The sequence below is a fragment of the Hakea prostrata genome, chromosome 5 (genome assembly GCF_041222555.1).
Source record: "Hakea prostrata isolate BN-2017 chromosome 5, UWA_Hpros_2, whole genome shotgun sequence".
NCBI classification, from domain to species: domain Eukaryota; kingdom Viridiplantae; phylum Streptophyta; class Magnoliopsida; order Proteales; family Proteaceae; genus Hakea; species Hakea prostrata.
The window spans coordinates 47,526,353-47,546,914 of record NC_142604.1 but is presented as its reverse complement, the minus strand read 5'-3'; the positions used below and the strand labels follow the sequence as shown (position 1 = coordinate 47,546,914).

The following is a 20,562-nucleotide window of genomic DNA, read 5'->3' as shown; positions in this document are numbered from 1 at the left end:
TTCAAACCTTTCATCCAAGAGTGGCCGATAACGTAGCTGTGCACTCGAGAGTTGTCTTCACCAAAGCCCCACAAAGACACTAGAAAACTAAAATTTTGAAAAAGGGCTTTTATGCCAGAGGAGATCTATGAGTTTCAATTAATCCAACATAGTCAAAATAACTGAAGAGAGACAGAGAAAGTGTTGTGTATAAAAGAGACTGAGTGTGACCCATTATAAGGAGGGCTTGCCATTTCGAGTTGCCAATCTGAGCAGTAAGTTCTCTATATGCGTCTTCCAAAATCCAGAATCTCTCAAACCTGCAGAAGGGTCTGATGAGTTGAAAACTATGTAGAAATTCAGTATTCAAAAGTGAAGCCACATTAAAATCTGGGAATAATTGTCTCCAAACTGTATTGCACAATGATCCTACCAAGCTTTCCTTCAAGTCTTCAACGTTGTTCCTACCTTTTCATTCATTACTCCAATGAAATGCTGCCCAAATGCTTGAAATGAAGTTAAACTGAAATCATTGGCAAAAGATTTGAAATTTCTGTACACCTTGCAACCTTAATGGCAAATGACCATGTTTAATTATCATGACTGTGAAGATAAGCATTCCAATCTCCTCAGGAAAATCAACAAAGGATCCCAACTGACTTACAGTTATCCATTATTGTGATTGAACTGAGGGGGTAGAGCTCATATACACAAAAAACTAGATCCATTGCATTGACAGAGAAGTGATTAACACATGGAAACACCAAGATGATAGCCAGATTATATCCACACACAAACAAGTATCCTAAGAATGCAAGATAACAACGACCACCAGCATGACCATGAGTGGAGGGAGAGAAGCATGCTAGAGAAGCCCCAAACCTTACACAACCTTTGAGGATCTAACCTAACCGACTTAACTTCTCTAAAGAAACAACACACTAGGTTTGAATTTTGATACCAACAATTAAACAAACAATGAGTTGAGATTGTTTGCTTATTTAGATGAGCCTTTTTGCACAGTAACTCGAATCATAATGAATTTGCTTTAATACATCGGTGATAACTTTTTATAGAGGTAATAAGACTAAGAAGGTCTTGGGTTTAAATCCCTCCCCCCATCCTCACCCCGACACACTAGGGCCTTGAACTACAATCCTTGTAATTGTTTTCATGATAACAGAAAAAAATAATACTAAGAAAATAAAAAGTAAGTTCCAATTATAGAAATTGAATGTGAAAAATGATGAAGAAAGAAGAAAAAAAAACTCACCCATTTCAACCACTTATACATATAATTTGACAATTCTACACGCCTTCCAATGCCTCCCAAGGTGTGCAATTTTGCAAACATTTGACAGGGTTTTGGTGAAAAATTGCCCCCAATCTCGAGGGGTATTTAGGGTAATTTTGGCATGAATTTTGTTGTTTAGTCTAATTTAAGGCCAATAAACATATTGAAAGCATTATTTTGGCCTAAAACATCATCTAAACTAATGTTTCTGATCAGCACATGTCAAGCTATATGGGGATGAAACTGAAAGTCTGTAAATTTTATATAAAGTATAAACTAATGTAAACATGCAAAGAGAATACAAGTACATAATTAGAGAAGAGAAGTATTAAGTCTATAATTCATTATACAAGTATACAATTAGTGAAGTCAATCTTACGGATGCAAGATACAATAGAACTACACAAGTACACCAGTGTAGGAAAATACATATAGTCATTCAATCATCCCCAAATCTCAATACTAAGTATTGTGCCTAGGTGGATCCATCCCCTGACTCTCTGATGTCAAACCTATAGTGAAAAGCATCCTCTTCCCCAATCAAATTACATATTCATTCCATCCCATTTGATACTGGATAATTGTTCAAAAATAGGCAAAATTAGAATGAAAAAGTGGCAAAAAATTTGCCGAAATTCTGAATATGTCACCGAATTTCTCGTGATATTGTGAAAAATTGATGATATATTGCTGAAGTCTCGAAAATCAACATTTTGACGATATATCACCAATTTCTCAGTAATATATCGTCAACTTTTGGCATATCTCATATCCAGCGTTGTTTTCGTGTAAGTACCTTTTGATACGACTAAATATCGACATTCGTACCATGGTGCCTCCACCTTATATGCTAAGTTCCAAAGCAACCATTGTTGAATTTTGATTGACAAATTTGATGAGGAGACAACCCTTTAGCAACCAAATTCGTTTTTATGTTCTCATAACGGTTTCCTTTTCTGTCTACCACTAGCCAATAATCTATAACCATGATGATTCATTTCATCTTTGTGAAAAGAAAAGCAAACAAACACGATTTCTATGATCTTTAACTTCCTCCAAGGAGTCTGATTCTTTCTCTTCATAATCTTAGTCAAAAAGAGATGCTAAGAATTATCCATACCCTTTTCAGATTTTATTTATTTTATGCTTAGTGTTATTCTATTTTAATTTTATTATAAATGTAAATGGGGTTTGGGTTGCGTAAAATTCCAATAAATGTTGTTTGGTTCTTGAGACCGGATTGATTTAAACACAAAATTTTCAATATTTAGATTTCTACTAATCATATGAATTGAAAATTTTCGTTTTCATGTAAGTAGAGGATCCAAAGTCCACCAATGCATCATAACTATGAGGTCAAGCGAAGGCTTCGAATCCCCTCGGAATCAAGGGCAAAATCTTGCACTCTTTTCTTATGTGTAAATTATATATAAAATGTTATCCCTGAAGATGTAGTCAAGATGCACATAAGCTAACCCAGACTAACCTCTTACCTTGTTCACCTAACCTAACTCGAGCTAAACAAGACTAGGCTGGATTGAGCACTTGTTGGACCCAAAGCTTCGATCTTATCCCAACCCAACCTTGTGTAAACTCATAACGTTTAGCTTTCAACCCCAATCTGCCCTCAGGGTTGAAAATCGAGCTCGTTGACTCGTTCTAGTTCTAGGTAGATTAAGGTTTTCAAGGCCCAATTAAACCCCTAATCCAAATTATAAGATCAAATCCAAGCTTGAACCAAATTAAAAACTAAAACAAAATCCCCATAATTCTCCTCCTCTATAATGTCTTTAATCTCTAATAAACTTTTCTTCTCTAATTAAGCTTCTAAGAGGGTGTCCCCACTAGGCACAAACCCTTCACCCACTTGTAATAAATTAAAAATCACGTTACATCGTGATCAACCCCCTTACACTCAATTCGTTGACTTTAAACCTCTTCTCTACCTTTTTTTTTTCTTCTTATTATATTAATATTATAAATCTAATCAACAAATTATCACCCAAGCAAAAGCAAAATAAAGCAAAGAAGACTAACAAGCAAGCACTATCTAATATTCTATACTTTTTTTTTCTTCCACTTATCATCAACTACAAGTAGTCATAGGGCTTCCTATCTTATTTCATGTAATTTTTCTTTTGTTCCTAGGGGATGCAATATTGTTGCTCATTTCCTAGCTGGGAAGGTTGTTACCTCGACAAAGAAGACTATCTAACCAAATTCCTCTTCTTGGTTGTTAGATTTGTGTAACTCTGACACATTGTATGACGCTTGCTCTTTGAAATAAATTTCGGTTTACCAAAAAAAAAAAAGTAGTCATAGGGATTGAGGTCCACAGGCTCAGAGACGGGAGAAAATATATGATCTTTTTAGACTTACTACCTCTACATAGGAAGTTGACCGTGCTAGAAGCACATCCACAGACAAAGTTTAAAGTATTTCACAGTACAATGTAATACTAATTAATATATATCCATAATAGATACAACTTACACAATATATATCAATCTGTCCCTTTTTTTTTTCTTCATTAGAGGACAAGTATTAGATTGGACTAAAGTATATCAAACCATTTTTTTTTCTTGAAGGACAAATATTAGAACTTGAACGAGTCAAGAGTTATACTTGACCAATACAATACAATATTTGATATGAGACAATATACGAATCTTTGCTTCATCTTGATATTTTAGGGGGGTCAAGCGAATCCGGATTTCAAATCTCGGATTCACAAATGGGGATTTCGTTTGGTTGTGTGACCCAGATTCAGAAACGAGACCTTTTTACACTAAAAACGTGAACTTTGTATGGGTGAATCCGGAGATTTCACCCATACTACAGCGTTAGATTTGACCTATTCAATAATATATTTTTGGATAAATCTAGATTTCATAAAATTCAACTAACCACGATTTACGACCTGACCTGGTTTGGTCTAGATGAATCTAATTTTTGAAGTCTTCAAGTACCTTTTCATCTGAATCCACAACTTTTCATCAAATCCACAAATTGAGGACCATAGTTGATGGATTATTAAGGTTATTGGGTTATTCGAAGATGACCTCAAAATCAATGTGATAGTGATTATATAGCAGAAGGTTTGGCTGGAGTATTGAAACAAATAGGATAAGCACGTATTTGGTTTAATATATACGGGTTTATTATATGCAATAATAACATAGAATCTTTGTCAATCAGGGTTGGTAGAATGGTAAAATTCATACTTTTCAATGGAGAGGTCATCGATTCGATCGTTGTGGACGACAAAGCTCCCCCCGAGAATGTAATCGAGGTGTACGAAAACTGGTCTAGAAAGCTACCTCCAATAATTAAGCCAAATTTCAAATCTTCCACACCTGATTTCAATTTTTGTAATTGGTTTCATGATAACAAAAAAGAAAAGTAATAATAAACCTCACCCATTTCAAGCAATTTTATATAATTTGACAGTTCTGCATGCCTTCCAGTGCCCTCCAACTTATTGTATGCTAAATTCTAAAGCAACCATTGTTGACTTTTGGTTGACAAATTCAAGTGAAAAGAGAGCCCTTTAGCAACCAAATTCGTTTTGATGTTTCAATAATGGTTACCCTAGCTGCCTAGCACTAGCAAATAATCATGATCATTCCTCTCATCTTTGTGAAAAGAAAAGCAAACAAACACCATTTCTATGGTCTTTTAACTTCCTCCAAGGAGTCTCATTCCTTATCTTTATACTCTTTGGTCAAAAAGAGTTCCTAGAGTTATTCATACCCCTTTTTCTAGATTGTTAGTGTTTCTTTTTCTTTTTTGTTCTTTAATTTTTATTATAAATGTAAATGGGGTTTGGGATTAGATGATAATATATGACATGCATAAAAGAAGATTGTCAGGTGGCAAGCTAGAGTTGGTGTATGGTTGTCATCGTCATAATTGGTACCTTGATGATTTCAACATTATAAAGGAAAGAGCGGGTAAGATTGACATAGGTCTGATCCTCTACTTATATGGAGAGAAAAAATTTCCACACATAGAAAGAAAAAATTTCAATCCACAATGTCAGATTTTTTACACGAGCTAAACAAACAATCTCTTTTTTTTTCAAAAAAAAAAAAAAAGATCGAATATTTGAATTCTTATTGAAATTTTCATAAGACAGTAGATTTTGTGTTTGGATCAGACTCGTGTTCAACATCTAAACGAGGCTACGCTAGATTGAGCACTTGTTGGACCTGAGGACTCCATCATATCCCAACCCAGCCAGTGTAAATTCATGACTTATAGCTTTCGACCCCAATATTCCCTCAGGGTTGAAAACCTAGCTCATGACTCGTTCTAATTCTAGGTAGGTCAAGGTTCTCAAGACCCCAATTTAAACCCCTAACCATTTATAAGAACAAATCCAAACTTGAACCAAATTTAAAATTAAAACAAAATCCCCATAATTTTCCTCTATAATGTCTTTTAATCTCTAATATACTTTTCTTCCCCAATTAAGCTTCTAAGAGGTTGTCCCATCAAGCACAAACCCTTCACCCACCACTAATAAATTAGTAGGCACGTTTGATCTAACCCCACTATACAAACTTTTCATTCATTCACAAAGAAAACATAACTAAATAAATTTCCTTCTTCCCTTTCCCCCTCACCTTCCCACCATGAAACCAAATCTTCATCAAAAATCTTCAAATCACCTTGGTTTTGGATTTCAATTCGTTGACTTTAAGCCTCTTCTCTACCCTTCTTTTCTTATTATATTAATTGTAAAAATCTAATCAATAAATTATCACGTAAGAAAAAGCAAAGTATAGCAAAGAAGATTAGGAAATCAACACTATTAATATCAATATTAAAGATATTTCCATATACAATGCAATATATATTGTTACATTTCATCTTCTTTTTTTTTATCACAAGGCAAGTAGGCAAGTATTAGATTGCACTAAAATATATCCAATCAATTTTTTTTCTCGAAGAACAAGTATTAGATTGCATTAAAATATATCAAATCAATTTTTTTCTCGAAGAACAAGTATCAGATTGCACTACAATGTACCGATCAAAACAATACAATATTCGATATAAGGTGATACGACTTTTTGCTCTCTATTGATATTTTAAAGCTCACAAGAACCACCCCACTTTTCAGTTTCAAGTTTCAACTTTTTCACCAAATCCACAAATTGCAACTTGCTCCACTTTGTTATCATTTTCTTTCCTTCCTTTAAAAGTCTCAAGTTTGAACCTTGAACACCAAAATATGAATAAAAAAAAAGTTTATAAAAAAGAAAAAGAGAAAAAACAAGGAATCCCGTATTTTACAGGAAAGAACAAGTCATCTTGGTCTCCATAGACTTTGAGCTTTGGACCCTCTACCCTTTCCTTCTTGGGCTTTGCTCCATGGCCCTCCCCTTTGACCTTTTCTTTCTTTCTCTGCTTTGATTGCTCAAATTAGGATTTTCTTCCTTCTATCTCTCTGTTTTCAGTTTTCTTTCTCTTTAACCAGCTGGGTTTCTTTTCTTTATCTGTGTTGGATGATGAAAATTACTTTAAGAAGATTCAAGAATGAGACTGTTAGGCTCTGAAACAGGGTGCCCATGATTGTGCTCGCCTTCATAGGTGACGATCAGCATCGATGAATCATCCACAGCTCTCTCTACGTGTTTGCGTGCAGGGCAACCTCTGACGCTGCTGCACTTGTAGTAACCCCTGAAGATATCCAAAAGAAATCAGAATTAGGAAACCAGAAAACCCTAATATAGGGACTTTAATTGGCAAATCCAAAGTTGCACGCAATCTGTTTGACGTAAGTTCAAAGTCAAGACCCAAGACTGGATAGTAGAGTGGAAAACCCAAAATAGGAAGATGAACAGAACAGAACAGAACAGATTACTAATCACAGTAAACTACTGATCTAAGCTTTAACCGGTCAACAACTCAACAACAGAAGGGAATTGAAAACAGAAAAGAAAAAAGAGGAAGAGTGATTTGAACAGGAAATTTATGCATACCTTGGATGTGGCGATCCTTTAATTGGTTTTTGCCCATACTTCCTCCAGGAGAAATCGTCAGTGGGAATATCTGCCATTTTTAAGCTAATTGCAGGGACTCTCACTATCCTCTTCACCCTTGATTTCCTGTTTGATCAAATTGTAACAGAGATAGATTTAGAAAGTATTCCTCATATAGTTTTATACTTTTTAACGGAAACCCAGATGAGAATCACAAAAGAATCGCATGAAACAAAGAAGAAAACAAACCTTCGCTTCGAGCAATGGCAGCCGGTAGAAGAGGTTCCACATTTAGCAGCGGCATCTTCCGAGTTGCACTTCCTCTTCAATGAGGAAGAAGACAGAGGAGGCCGTCCTGCAGAGGAAACCTGAGACAGATTCGTAATCTGAAAAGCCGACGATGAGGAAGGCTGTTTGCTATCTGTATCTCCTGTCAACGAAGACATAAAGGAAGTAGCGGCGGATATAGCCGGAGAAGCACTGAAACTAATAGTCGTCGCCGATTCCTTCCTCTCGATAACACCAGTTTTGGTTGTTTGCAGGTTAGGGTTGTTGGATGGTTGGAAGAAGTTGTGATGTTGATTTTGATGATGAGGAAGAGGAGGTAAACGCTGGATCGGCGTTGGACAATAAATCTTGGTCGCAGATGACTGTTTCTCTCTCTCATCCTCTTGCTGCTGTTGCTGTTGAGGCTTCGGCTGTTGATGCTCGTCGGTGATAAGGTTATTTAGAAGAGCAGAAGCCATGGGAGCTCTTCTGAAGCGAGCATGACCTGTTCTGGTCCGATCCAGTAACGAAATCACTTTCTTGAACTTTGTAACAGCAACATCTGCAACCTCCCTATAATCCGTATCAATCTCCATGGCCGCCTTAGGGTTTGATGAGATCTGATACTGCTCTTGTTGTTGCTGCTGCTGCTGTTGTCTCTGAGACAACAACTTGATTAGCTTCTCAACGCTCTGTAACCCCGCTGAAGCAGCTTCTTCCACTGCAATCTCCTCTGTTCTGATTGCAGCAAACGAATCACTCCTGTAACCCATAAGCTCTACCGCCATCTCTTCACAATAACATCAACTAGAAGAGAAGAAAGAAAAAAGACCAAGAATCAACAACAGAGAAGACTTCTCGCTCTGTTTCTCACTCTTGTTGCAGAGAAATGGAGGAGAGGAAACGAGAAGAAATAGATGAGGAAAAGAGAGAGAAGAAGAAAAAAAGTAAAAGGCAGGTTGAGAAGAGCAAAAGTTAAATAATAAAAGAAAGCTTCTGAGTCAAACTGCTTTTAGGCATGAAATTCCGCTTTTGCCCCTTACGCAATGAAAGGCATCTAGATGACTGACCTGTCCACAAATCATATCTCTCCACGTGGCTTCACCTTCTAGGGTTTTCTTTCTTTTCTAATAGTCCAAAAAAGAAAATGTCACGACATTGACCTGACCACCTCTTTTACTCTTTTTATCGATTGAAGGTTTTGAAGGTGGTAGTGACCGAGTGACCGTTTCTTTTACGGGCTAAAGCCGGTCAAACCAAATTGGTTTTACCAATTCAGGTCAAACACCGAATCATGACCCTCCGATCCACGATCTTTTAATCGTAGGGGCTCAGTTGGTGCCAGCGAGGTCAGAGTTGACCTAGATCACCATTAAGGCAAGCATTTTTCTGTTTTTATTTCGCGCTTTATTCGGAAATGTGGGCCCCACTCCTTCCTGTACTCGTCTCCAGTGTCAACCATAAGTCACATCACATGGGATTCTTTTCTCGACGAACAAACTTGGACAAACTTATTCCAACTTTGAAAAAATATTCCTCTACACGTATTAGTGGGCCCCATTCTCCTTGACAATCTAACCGTCCTCAAACTGCCTTACGATCGGTATCATAAATTCCAGATCCCAAACCTACGGACTAAACGAGTTTTCCTAGGTTACAACTCTGGAGCTCGACGTTGGGTGGCATCGGATGCTCCGTTATATTGGAATTTTCCCATCATTGCGTTTGGATTTAATCAATCAATATTCAGACATTATATATTTAAGACACGTGTAACGCATGTGAATGTGTTTGGATTTTTTGTGTACCGTAACGGATCGGATTGTCTTGTCGGGTATTTTTTTCTTTTATTGTCTGGTCGGGTATTTTTTTCTTTTAATCCGTGGATATCCACAAACCATGTGCGAGAATCCGGGAAACCAATTGGTTTAGTGCAAGTTTTACTCATATAATTAACATTAATTAAACTTATATTATGATGGTCAACTCTAGATCCTAAGCATGAATGATGCAACACAAATAGTTTATCATAAGTCAATATTTTAAAACTTGGTATTGAGATCAAGTGGACCAAGAGATAACTCTTCGGAAAGGCAAAGGTGGCCAGTAGATCGACTATCAAACGGTGTCAACAACGACAGGGTCGTCTGATCTATCTCAGTCCACTGATAACCATCTTCTGAACAGTCTTGTCAACCAATCAAGTGACTTTCTTTCTCTTTTACGAATAGTTTTGGATTTTACAGGGAGCCATGACTCAGGAGTTTGAGAGCATTTACGATATTTCAGATTCAAATAAACCCCGAGATGCACTGGAAATGTTATTTCTTTTGTTTGAGATGTAACAAGACACTTCAATATGAGGTTCATAATATCTAGAACCACTAATTGTAGCATTATAGCATGATAATGGTGTTAGGCCCATGATCATTTTCTCATTTTATTAATTAAACTTTTCTAAAACGAAAGGCTACCATTCATTGATTCTCATTATTATACTATTCTTATGAAAATCTCTTTTATTTTGACTTAACATGAATATATTAAAGTAATGAGATAGCAACCATAGCCTTAAAATAACACCCACATACAAATGGAATACTAGAAGGCATTATCTACCACTTGAGGCCAACTTGACCTTTGGATGATTGATATGTTATTTAAATTAATTCCATTTATGATATTTGTTATTGGTAATGGTATCAAATCGCTTATATTATTTGTATAATTTTAATGCGATTCAAATGGAAAAACATCCTCTGCTGTGCACAACACTGCATTCAAATCGATACCTAATTAATCTCGTATTAATTGGTTCAAAATTAGAGGATATCGGTAGTTTAAGACTAGTTGATCCCGTCTGATTCTTTGATTTGTAGTTAAGATACTAACTTATATTCGATCCGATATTTTATGTTATAATCATGCTTATGTGTGATTGGTTTGACTTTAAATACTATTTAAAAAATTCAATAATGTTGACATTTCATACATTTTTAAATGTAATAATGTGGATCATGATGCATGAAGGAGATATAATTGATAAAGTTGTTCATCTAAATTGTTCTAAAGAGAGGTAGACCCACCTGAAGAAGAAAAGAAAAAATTAAGATTGAAAAATTTAAGTTTAGTGCTATTAGGAATCCTAAGTTAGGTTAAGAGAACCTAATGTGTTTGTGCTCTTTTACTTTATTAGATCCAATATCTCCATTATAATATTGATTATGAAAACTAATTTTTACTTTAATTGAATTTATATAATCATTAAAAGTTGAAACTGGAAACTTGGGACCAGTGAAAAGTCAAAAATAGGTGGAAGCACTACAGAGAGGAGAGAAGCTGTCTTGGATTTGTTTATGGTATTTGACCTTCTTTTTTTTTTTTTTTTTTAATTTTTTTATGAGTTTTTGGTATTTGACTTAACAACCAAAAGTCATTAATTTTTCAAATGCTTAAGTTTTAATCATGATTAGAAGCTGAATTATTCTTGGTTCAGTTATTGGTGACCAATTACTTCGGAAAAATGTTTCATTAGTTGACTGAGGAAAGAACTTAGTTATAATTTAGCTATCAGCATTTCCACTTAAACCTATTCAAAAAAATATTTAAAAAAATAATAATAAATAAAATAAAAACCTTAAACTTAATAGAAAAAAACCTTGTGTGCCCATGGTTTTAGTAATCAGTATTAGATTTGTCAATTCATGTCGAAATGGGCAGAGGCGGTTAGTTTTTGAATTAGATTTATGTTTAAGACGGTAAAATAATAATATGTAGAGCAGGTTTATTTTGACCGCTTAAAACTGGAGCTTATAAACACTGTCGCCCTACTTTATCTTTGTAAAGCATAGGTATTCTAAAATTGAATTTTCATTAGACACATCAGTCTGATTTGTTACTAAATGCTCTTAAACCATCATTATTTTGTTTTAAATAAAAAATTTCTCATTGAATTATATGAGATTCTCCAAATATCTTATGAAAAATAAAGGAAGTGTAAGAGATTTATTTTGAGAATGAAATTGAAAAGAGTTGTTAGAGAATAAGTCTAATGGAAAAGTGTACATGATGAAAGTCAACCTAAAATGGGTGTACATAGGTTGAATTAGTCATATAAGTTTGGTTTTCAACTAATTGACAAATAGAATTTTAAAACAAATAAATAAAGCAATAAGATGAGGCACTAAATTTATAGTGGTTCAATTTCAATGAATCTATATCTACTTCCTTCTAGATGCCTATGAGGCTTTAACTAATATGCCCCTTTTTGTAGAGTGGGTGAAGTCATGACACCTCTCTATTGGCACATATCTATTACAATTTTTCTTGATCAAGGTAAGAACATTTTTTTTTTTTTGTTGTACAAAGGGGCTTTAGCAGGGGTGGTGATGAGAGGGTTATTTATTTATTTATTTATTTATATTTTCAGAGTGGCCAAAAACCTGGGCACCGGCTCGGGGGAGACCGGATTCGATATTAATTGCCTCACTAAGAGGTGTTGGTTTCAACCACTAGAACAGCTCTGCGTTGACAAGGAAGAACACCATTTATACCATCTTTGATTTAAGGTAAGAGCACCCAATGGTAAACAATGAATTTAAATTAAACAAAATTACAAACACTACAAATACTTGAGGGGTGATACTCCATTTTTTATGAGATAAAAGCAAAGAATGACCAGCATCAACTCTTCAAGCTCTACCTTAAGATCAACACTTCTATTTTCTCCAAGAAAAGGGAATGAATCTTAAAAGATTTAGTTATTAGGGAGGCTAAGAGGCTAAATTTTTGAACTCACGATTGACTAGTTCATTCTAGCCGTTAGAAGCCAACTGGCTTCACAGTCGATCGACGGTCAACAGGGATCGTCAACTATGGGTTGGTGGGGATTGGGTCAACCAAGAGGTTCTAACGGTACGTACCATGAGCCTTCTAGAAAAATGCATGGTCAACAAAGAGACAGTTCGTGGGCTTTTTAGGGTTTTTAAAAAGAAATAGTTTTAAATCCCTGTTGTTTATAGTCTTAGTGACTAACTCAATAATCCTTTTTGCCCATATTATTAGTTTTATAGAACTCTTAACTTGAAAAATGCATGCAATTATATGTATCACTTTCCTAATCCATATGCATGGTTCTCCATACTTTCAGTTCTTAAGTTTGATCTTCTCATATAACTTCGACTACTTCAACGCAATGTACACTCTCCGCTTTCCTGTTTCACTGTTCATAACATTTTGTTCATTTTAAATATAGAAGTAGAAGATATTGTTCATATGTGTTTGTGATCATTAAAATTTCATGAGGATAGTTGGGTCATTCCCTAGCAAATGAGGTCTTTTAAATAAGGTATAATGATTTTTAAAACTGTACTATTAACTATTCTAATAGAACTAGAGCCATATGCTTTTCTTGTCTACATGAAATTTCAACCTTATCATTAACCTAAGACGATCATTTTTAAGGTTGGTTTCTTTGTCTAAGCATTAAAGCCACACTAGACACATGAGATTCATTCAAGTGTTTCTTTTATAATAAATTTGATATGTATTAGTTTATCTTTCAATGCAAACAAAAAACAATACTCTTGTAATATCTCAAAGTGATATGATAAACAAACCCACCCATGAACCAGCCCAAGACATTGAATTTTTTGAGGTCCATTGTAGTGTTTCAATGTTAATCCTTTACTCACTGAAGTTCAATCAGACCCACAAAAAAACTTTAATATCTAAAATCCATATGCTTGAATAAAATCCATCTCACAAATTTAATGAGGCCCAAGATTTGAATTAAAACCTAAAGCCCATATTTCTTTTTGGTTAAAAAAAAAATAAAACCTAGAGCCCATATAACAAAACAATATATCATTAGCTTAAAATTTGATATTTTACTAATGTTTAGCTTTAAAAATTCCTTTAGGTGAATTTCCTTCTTAAATGTGTGGTGGAAGGATATGAGAAAAATACAATGCTCTACCACTATAGATAGAGAATCACAACCCAATATTGAAAAGAAATGAAATTTATCGTTTTGGCACGGTTTCTTGCATAAAACTCAAGGATTCTCGTCAAATTTTTATTCAATTTCATCTATTTTTATTTTTTAGGATTTAGACAAAATTTTCTCATTTCTTGCCATGATGTGAGGAACATAAAAGTTGCAAGAAAACTCAAATCTAGCCTTTATTGCGTCTGCTCTCTTCCCTTTATTTCCTTCTCCCTTGAATTTAATATTCATTGGAATAAGGTTCTTGAGATAATGTATTAATGGGTCTTAGCTTGTAGCTTGTTCTTTATTTCCTTTTGACTCTATGAATAATTTGTTTTTTTTGTTTCTGTCTCCAGATGGTGATGCCACCAGATACAGGCACCTCTTGTTTCAATTTTTTTTTTATTTTTTTTTATCTAGAATGAAGAAAATCATGACACAACACTACAACTTTAGAATAAGGAATTTGATTGGGACTTCTTGTAAATATGTTTAAAACTTAATTAATATTATTTTAATAAATATATGTTTTAATCGTGTCTTTTATCTTATGGTTTTTATAACGGAAATTTAGTCCCACGATGGGCTGAGAGGAGCTGATTATCTCGTTTATATATAGTAAGAATCTATGTAATATTACTTTGGGGTTAAGGATCAAACCTTGTGTGGCGCGAACCAAGCCTATACCCTATTGTGACCTAGGCACGGTTATATAGATATATATTAAATAATATTAATAATAAGGGCTATAGGCTTTGATCCGGAAGGCCCATTTTGTCATAAGACCTAATCCGGAAAGCCCACTGCTGGGTGAAAACGTGGAGATGCCATTAGAGAGGCACTTTCCTTTAGGGAAGTCAGCTGAATAGGTACCTTCCAATAGAGAGTTGAGCTGAATAGGTGCCTCACAAAGAGATGTGACCTTACCCTTTCACCCACAACCTTTGGGGCTCTATATAAACCTATTTTCGAGTTCATTATTGACACCTAATTTCCTCCTCCTCTTTCTTTCTCTCTCTCCCTGTTGTTATTCTGTTAAGCGGGAAACATAACCTGATTACATCTTAAGTAACCTTTCTGGGGCGCAACCTTCAAGGTTTGGGTTGATTGATCTTGGGGTGAAGACACAATTGGAACCCGTATTGCACAATTTGGGATGTCTAAATACCTTAAAGAAAGTACCTCTGTTACATTTCAGCTCTGAAGAAGTATTGTGATTACAACAACCGTTCAAATATTTGTGCAGATTCCTCAACAAATTCAAGTATTTGTGCAGATTCCTCAACAAGCTTCAACATGACTTTGTTGTCATTAGGAAAAAGCATCACTACAAAGAGGATTAATGCACCTATGGTCTCTCTGTCACTTGCTTATGCTTGGAATACCCCTAGAGAACTGGAAGTACGTCAAGTGGGAGCTCATGTATATCTAATATAGTTGGTGAACTTGGAGGAGATGAACTTTGTCCTTAACCAAGGTCCGTGGCTAATCCAAATCACTTGCTCATTCTCAAGTTGTTTTTAATCAACATGATTCCACCAGTTTTACAAAACCCAAAAATAGCATCTTTGATTGGGGAAAAATTGGGGACATTCATAGAGAAATTAGAGGTGAAGCCTCACAATCGTCTACGAGATTTTGGTAGACCAGTGGCAATTTGGGTTACTCGTTCCATACACACACCATTATGAAGTTGGGTTTGAGAATCTTTAGGAACATAATGAAGAGATTTGGGTTGATCTTCAATACACCAAACTACCTTCGGTCTATTACTTTTGCGGATTCTTTGGGCATGAGGTATGTTCTTCCAACTGGAACCTCAAACTTGAACAAGGAGGGATTTCCATATATGGAGAGATTAGTGACATTGAATGCGGCGATTTGTGTGGAACCATGTTCAAAGATTGGACAAAGGCACGAAACACTTCTCCTTGTCTGTTAAGAGAGGAAACGAGGAAATCATTAGTCAAAATCATATTGATCGAAAATAATCTCCACTACCTCCAAGTTTTACTCCCTTCTATCCTTTAATTTGTGAAGGAGTTGATTGGAGTAGCACCTCTGCCACCACAACCGCAAATTCATTGTTATACTACTTTTATCGGCGCTGGAGCAAATAGAGGATGGGGAAACTATATCTATAGGGTCCCCGTAATCCCCCAAAGGCAAAGAAATTACCAACTTGCCATTCATGATAATGACATAGACCCCAAGCTCCATCCAATCTAATGCATTAAGTGCCCAATATTGGTTTGTATTCAAGTCAACAAGTGGATGGGCTGATATTACTACTTTAAATGTCCAAAATGGGTCGAGTATGTTACAAATCTCCCACTTAATATCTTCTTATGAGCAAATGCCCATATCAAGCAATTCTTAGCTCATGGCCCAACTGGAGATCAATCAATGGGAGTGATAAGCATCTTCTTTTGAGAATATAATTTCTGAAATTTATGGTAACCAAGACCATATGCCCAAAAGGGATTCTGATTAAATCTTGATAAACTTTGAAAGATCGGTTATACTTCTGCCGGTCAAGGGAGTGTTTAATAGTAGAGTGTGGAGAATACAAGCACAACCATCACCATCACCATCACCAGAGCAACTCCAATAATCATTCAGATAGCTTCTCCCTCTCCTTTTAGTAAACATTCACAGGTGCATATTGAGGAAATTCCTTATGAAACAATGAATAATTTTAAAATCCAAAGATCTTTCGAAAGGAAAAATGATGAGTCGGAACAAGTCACTTTGCTTTTCAAGAGACTTAGATTGGAGGAACTAGAGTACTATGGAGACTATGAGATTGGTGGCCTTAAGTTTCATAGGATAAATGGTATGGCTCAAGGGGGGGGGGGGGAATAGATCTGCTGATCACTTTAGCTATAATGTCACATTGAGGAAGGATGCTTCCATATTCTCAAAGGGTGAGGGCCGCTGACTTAAATTAACTTCTACGTTCCCCATGAAGCTACCAATCTAGAACTGTCAGGGGAATGGCCCTTCCCTAACTTAGCAATACCTACAAAATCTTTGTAGGAAAAATGGGCCCAACATGGCTATGCTTCTTAAAACAAACATTTGGATGCTGATGTACATAGGGTATCAAGAAATTTAAGGCATGACATGCACTTTAGTGTGGAAGCCATTGGCAAGTTAGGGGGTGTCGGTGTCATGTGGAATGGTAACATCTCTATTACAATTATTTCTTCCTTTGCTAATATAGTTGATATACTAATTTTTGTTAATGCTTTTTGGTGCAAAGTTTAGATTGACATTAGTATATGGACACCCTCAAGTGGAATAGCAGGATAGAATTTGGGAGGTGTCGTCTCATTTTGGGTACATCTGTAAGTTCTCCTTGATTAGCTTTTGCTGATTTTAATTAAAATTTTCACTAATGATGAGAAATTAGAGGGGCAACCAAAACCCCAAGCCCAGATGGATAAGTTTAGGAATGCAATAGAGAATTGTCATTTTTCTAAAGTGAAATATAGGGGCAAAATACTCACAATCAAATAAAAGGCAAGGAACTGACTTGATGAAGGAATGTCTAGACAGGGTTTTAATCAACATAAAAATATCTGAATATATTTGGGAGTATTCATGGACATAGGTATGCCATGGTTGGTTTGGACCACAACCCACTTGAGGTATCCTTATACCCAACTAAACGTCGACCAATGAGATTTCACTATGTGACAAAGTGGGAAGGCCACTAGGGTTTAGCAAATCAGGCTTTCCTGAGTTGGAATGCCCCTAGGCTGGATTCACCATCTTATTAACTTCGCCAAAAATTTATGAATTGCACCAAATCTCTTAAACTATGGAGTATGACCACCTTTAAAGATGCATACAAAGAAATTACCCGGCTACAACTCCTTGAAATTTGTCAACATAATCTCCTTCAAACTTATCAACCTAGAAGGAGGTGGACTTAAAAAAATAAAGAAAATATCAAAACAACAATTGTTGGTTAGGGAAAATTTTTTGTGCCAGAGATCTAGGGTTCTTTGGCTGACTGAAGGGGATAGAAATACCCAATTTTTTGCACGCATGTACAGTACAAAAGAGACAAAAAAACACCATCCACAAACTGAAATATAGTTTGGGTAATTGATTAAAAGAGGAAGCCCAAATCACTGAAATTCACACATGACCCTTAGAATTTTCTTTTAAACACTTCTCCATGCATTAGAGCTTTAGATAACATAATTAGGCTCTGTGTGCCCCTTTCTCCCAAACGGAGATTAAGAATATCCTTTTCCAAATAAAGAGGACTAAGGCCCCTATGATTGATGGCATGCCGGCTAAATTCTTCAAAAGGCGGGATACTATAGGGACTGATTTGGTGCATGGGTGCAACATTTCTTTTGAGGGGGACATATGTTGAAAAACTTGAATAAAATCATTATCTCCCATATCCCAAAGAAAACCAACCCCGAGGATGTCTCCCATTTTAGATTTAGAAATCTTTGTACGACTCCTTACAAATTCATAGGAAAATGTTTGGTTAATCTGTTAAAATCCATCTTGAGGTTCATTATTAGTCAGATATAAAGTACCTTTGTCCCTAGTCGAGCAATTTTGGATAAAATTTATTTGGCCCTTGAGTATCTTCATTTTTCTTAAGAAGTCATAATCCAAGACTGGTTATATAGATTTGAAACTATATTTATCTATGGCTTATAACAAATTAGAGTAGTTATTTATTGAGGATACATTGAGACATCTGAGATTTGCTGATCAGTGGGTGCAGTGGGCTATGTAATGCGTTTCAATAGTTACTTTTCAAATCAAGATTAATGGTTCCCTCTCTAATGTTATCTTTCCCTGGCCCCCGATCATGCAAGGTTGCCCCTTCGGCCCATACAACATGTCCAAAGGCAATATATAGATTAAAACTTCCAAAATGATATCTTTCTTCTACTAATGTTGGGAAATCTATCGTTCTCCATGAACTTTCACCCACTGTAATTATCTCAGAATGAAAAAACTCCTATTATCTTCTTCATCAAACCCAATTCCAACAATTTCATAAACTCGGACCACTTTGTATTTATTGCTTAACTTATCGAATCCAAAACCAACATTAATCGAACAACTAGAACTAGGCAAATCCAGATTTGATTCGAGCAACATAATATTCTCTCTTGAGATGGGATTATAGAGGCTGATAGGATCCAAACCTTTATGTTTTGCTAAGCAAAGACAACTATTGCAAGAACCCACAATGTTATGCCCTTTCATATTATAATGTCCAATACTTGTGGCTTTCCAATCACTCTTTCTTGCAGCATTCAACATAAGAACACTAGTCATGTCAAAATAGGGTAGCTATGGTGTAACAATAAGATGGGGTGATGAACGATGCTGGTGAAGGTCAATGTAATAAGAATGTTGTACAAAAGTAGACCAAAGTTTACATACATTCATGCATCTTAGAACAAATTCTATGGGAAGTCGAGAGAAAATATCAAAGACTATCAAGAAGGAGATTCACGAATGCGTCGTTACCTGTATTATTAGCTTCAATCTCCATATTCATCATTTCCTTTGTTATCTCCGTATCTTGTGTGCAAATCGAAGAATCCCACCCCTCGAGAATGTTGTTGTTGTTGAACGATACTAGCTAGCGTAATAGAAGTCAAACAATCAAAGAGAGATAATGAAATTATGATTATTCCAATACTCTCTCCCAGTACATTCGTTTCTTAGTGTGGTGTAAATCAAAGCAGGGGACTTTCAAAGTCAAATATGCTTATTATCAATGTATGGCCATGGCTGACTCGTAAGATAATTTCTATTTATCTTCCACTCCTTTTTGCTAGAAAAGAATCTTGAATATCCCTACCATAATGTGAAGCATTTCTTATGGAAAACATCTTATGAGGCTCTTCCAATTGGAAATTCTTTATTCCAAAGAAGTTCTCAAACCATTTTTTGCGTTATATATGGTATGGATGTTGAGAATATTTGGCATGCAGGCAAAAAAAAAAAAAAAAAAAAAAAAAAAAGAAGAAGAAGTCCCCTTTAAGAATTGATATTTATGATTTTTATGGTACCTCTCTTCATGATTGGATAAGCTTTGTATCTTTTAGATTTTATGATTATGGATAAATTGAATCAAATTTGGAGTTCCACGATGTGGTGCATATGGAAAACCAGGAACTCAATTCTACTTAGGGGACTAAACCATTCTATTATGCGTACTCTTACCACTTTCAATGCCTTTTGTGTAGAGATTCAAGAATATTGTGAAATTGTTTCTCACAGGGATGAAAGACCAACTATTCGAGTGGAGTGTATGAATGATGAGATTGACTTGTTTCAATTGTTTATCGATGGATCTTGCGACTTAAGGTCGGGCTATGGTGGCAGATGATATATTTTATTGGACTCACACGAGACTTTTATAGTGGCCCAATGCATAGGGATTGAATGAGCTTCAACAATAGTGATGGATCTAGAAGTCATATGAGATGGCTTGTTTTTTGCAAAATCTTTAGGGGTTTCTGATTTGCAAGTTAATCCAGATTTTAAGCCTCCAATACACGCTCTTCATGGAGTTCAGACCTCTCTAGACTGGATGTGTATAAGTCTGATTTCAGAGATTTTTCATTTAGATATAAATTTCAATGTTGTTAGATTTACTAATATTTACAGGTCCAGGAATGTGTTTGCTGATTTTTTTGGCAAAGGTAGCAAACTATTTCAAGTTCTTTAGGCATTGGTGGGTTAGCCCACCTTTTTTTATTGTTTCCCCTCTTTGTTGGCTTCTAGGCCTTTGTCCTTGGACTTTTTTCACTTAATGAAATTTCTTTTCTTTTTTTTTTTTTGAAAAAAAATAATATTTTGATTTATGGGAAAAGACAAAGCGTGCTAACAATATATTGTATGCAAGGTATGAAAGTTTGGCAAAGTTTGCTGGTATTTCGCTGAACGTCAATATATGTTGTTGATGACATCCATGATATAATAAACATCAAGGAGTATATATTTCTTTTGTATATTCATCGGGAGTCAGAATCCACATTCAAGTT

General features: G+C 35.5%; 1 protein-coding gene across 1 annotated transcript; it reads right to left on the bottom strand.

Moving 5' to 3' along the window:
* Positions 1–6,433: 6,433 nt before the first annotated feature.
* Positions 6,434–8,473, bottom strand: LOC149016217 (putative WRKY transcription factor 7). The gene is made up of 3 exons (XM_089157343.1): positions 7,513–8,473; positions 7,264–7,389; positions 6,434–6,961 (listed from the first exon to the last, which is right to left on the bottom strand). The coding sequence occupies exons 1-3, from the start codon at positions 8,316–8,318 to the stop codon at positions 6,802–6,804; spliced, it is 1,092 nt and encodes a 363-aa protein (XP_089013469.1). The 5' UTR covers positions 8,319–8,473; the 3' UTR covers positions 6,434–6,801.
* Positions 8,474–20,562: the final 12,089 nt, after the last annotated feature.